Raw genomic sequence first — 2,475 nt, 5'->3', positions numbered from 1 at the left:
CCACGCGGTCGTTCTCGACCAGCCCAGCTGCAGAGGCGAGCCCGCTCAAGCCGCCCTCGGGTTCCCGGCCCCTCTTCGTCGTCCTCGCGCGCAGCACCATCTCTTGCGTGTCAGCGAGCTGCCGCATGCCCGTCGTGAGCTGGTCCCTCACGCCGAGGAGGACGGTGTTGTGCGGGTCGGCGGCAAGCATCTGGGGCCGCCGCGGGGTGCGTCAGGGGCTCGCCGCCGGGGCGTGGCGAGCCCGGGGCGGCGAGGAGTGCGAGGTGTGGGCCCCGCTGTGCGGCCTGCTGCGCCTGCTCGATCTGTTCGCGATGGTGCGCGCATGTCATCAGGGAGGACTCGAGCTCCGTGGCGGTGGAGTCGAGCTGCTCGGGCCGGTTGCGCTGCTGGCCGACTGCGGGTCCGCCTACGGCCGCGGCGCACGGGGTTCGAGGTTCCGACTGGCGAGGGCTGCCGCTGAGCGTGAATGCGCCTGCACCTCCGGTGGCAGCCGGCGGCGGCGCCCGAGGAGGCGGCGCGATCGGCGGCGCATCGCGCGGCGGCATCTGCACATCGAACACGTCGCGGCACGAGTCGCACTGCACGGACGTGATCTCCGCCTGCAGCGCGGCCTGCAGCGTCGCCCCGCAGCCAGGGCAAGCGAACACGAACGCCTCGGGCGCCTTCGTGCTGGGGTGGCTGGCGGGCTGCTTGCACGGGGCCTCAGTCGCCGCATTGGCGTCCACGGTGTTGGCGTCCATCGCACTCAGATGCGACCGGTCCGCCACCGCCGCCATCGCGAAGCGCGGGCTCTGTCTCAGGGGGGTGGTATGTCGTTGAGGGGAAGGTGGTATGGAGTCTCGTCGGCGAGGCCGGTGGTGAAATGAGGCGGAGGCGGACGTTTTGCTTTTTCCAATGGAAATCGACGAAGTTTGTAATCGGCGATCGAGTTTCTCGGGAAGAGTCCTACTTTTCTTGTTCGCCCTCAACGTGCGCCCCCCCCATGATAGACAGAACTTTAGAGTTTGACGCCTCGTTGTAGTATCGAGTTGACTGATGAGAGTGTGACAGAGCGGTGAGAGGGAGAGGGGGGGAGGGAGAAAGAGGGGAGGGACGAGGGAGGGAGGGAGGGAGCGAGCGAGCAATGAGAGAGTAGAGAGAGAGAGAGAGAGAGAGAGAGAGAGAGAGAGAGAGAGAGAGAGAGAGAGAGAGAGAGAGAGAGAGAGAGAGAGAGAGAGACAGAGAGAGAGAGAGAGAGAGAGAGAAAGAGAGAGAAAGAGAGAGAGGTTGGGGTGGGGGTCGCAAGACACACTCCCCGACGGCCCTTGGCCTGTACGAGGTTTTCCGGAAAACAAAAAGGAAAACAGAGGGTCCCCAGCACTTTGCGTTGCCGGAAATTTCCAGGGAAAACAGAGGGTGTTTGGTGCTCCATTCTGGAAACTCGCGAGTTTCCCTGAGTCTGAGAGCTGGTCTGGGGCAAAATCTGAGGCAAAATTGAGGAATCGACAAAATACCCAGGCGGTCGCAGGGTAATTTCCAGGTCTACACGGGTTCTCCGCAAAATTCCCGGCATTTTGACGATTTGGCCTAAAATTTGGCTGATTTTGGGGCCCAAACCAGCCTCACTCAGACTCGGCTCAGAGCCAAAAATTTGACGATTTCCACGGAGTTTTCTCGGGAAAATAGAGAGGAAAAGAGAGGGTGCTGTAGAGAAAAAAGGAAAGGAAAACAGACGGGGTGCGAGAGGAAAACCTCGTACAGCCTAAGACGGCCCGGGTGGCGGGTGGGACGGTGGGACACCGTTGCGGACCACAACAAAAGTACAAAACCTCTCTCTCTCGCCTCTCCGTTGCGCGTTGCCGTTGGCGTTGCGGCGTTGCGCGTTGGGAGAGAGAGAGAGAGAGAGAGAGAGAGATCTTCTCTCGCGTTGGTAGGGGAGTTGGGAGAGAGAGAGATTGTTGTTTGAGATTTTAGAAAACCAACAAGAAATCACGACTGTCACAGTGATTTGGGCTCGGCAGCTTGCCAGCTTGTCAGTCTTGTCAGTCTTCTTCTTGGAGTTGGTTGGGGGCCCCAGGGTGGCACAATACATAATACGTATAATACAATACGTATTAATACAACAATACAATACAATACGTATAATACACTACTCCCTTAATGTGGGTAAACGAAAGTACCGTATACGGTACTATCAGAGAAAAAGCCGAAAAAAGTCGCCGCGAGAGTCCGCACGGCAGCCTCTTCCTCTCGACCAGCCTCAACTTCCATACAGTCAACATTTTGTCGCTGCGTGCTCGTGGTGAGCTGTGGCGGCGGTCGAAGTTCGCCCAGATTCGGTGACGAGCGCCGGACGATAGTACCGCCTCTGTTCGCCCTGTGCATGTCAGGCCAGGCTGCAGCAGGGCACTACCATCGTGCTGCCCTGTTGCAGCCTGACTTTGCCCACTGTGCACAGTCGCCAAAGCACCACCACCGCCCGGCATCGTGTCACGG

General features: G+C 59.6%; 1 protein-coding gene across 1 annotated transcript in view; it reads right to left on the bottom strand.

Annotated features, from left to right (window-relative positions):
* The window catches only part of EMIHUDRAFT_226527 (hypothetical protein), a gene marked incomplete at both ends in the record, with an annotated part of 1,061 nt that extends 285 nt beyond the window's left edge, over positions 1-776 (bottom strand). The window contains 3 exons of the mRNA XM_005788616.1: positions 98-146; positions 340-406; positions 479-776. Coding sequence (XP_005788673.1) covers positions 98-146; positions 340-406; positions 479-776 — 414 coding nt within the window. The remainder of the gene's footprint in view (positions 1-97; positions 147-339; positions 407-478) is intronic.
* Positions 777-2,475: the final 1,699 nt, after the last annotated feature.

This window comes from Emiliania huxleyi (genome assembly GCF_000372725.1).
Source record: "Emiliania huxleyi CCMP1516 chromosome Unknown EMIHUscaffold_133, whole genome shotgun sequence".
Taxonomy (NCBI): Eukaryota; Haptophyta; order Isochrysidales; family Noelaerhabdaceae; genus Emiliania; species Emiliania huxleyi.
This window is presented reverse-complemented; position numbering and strand designations above follow the sequence as displayed.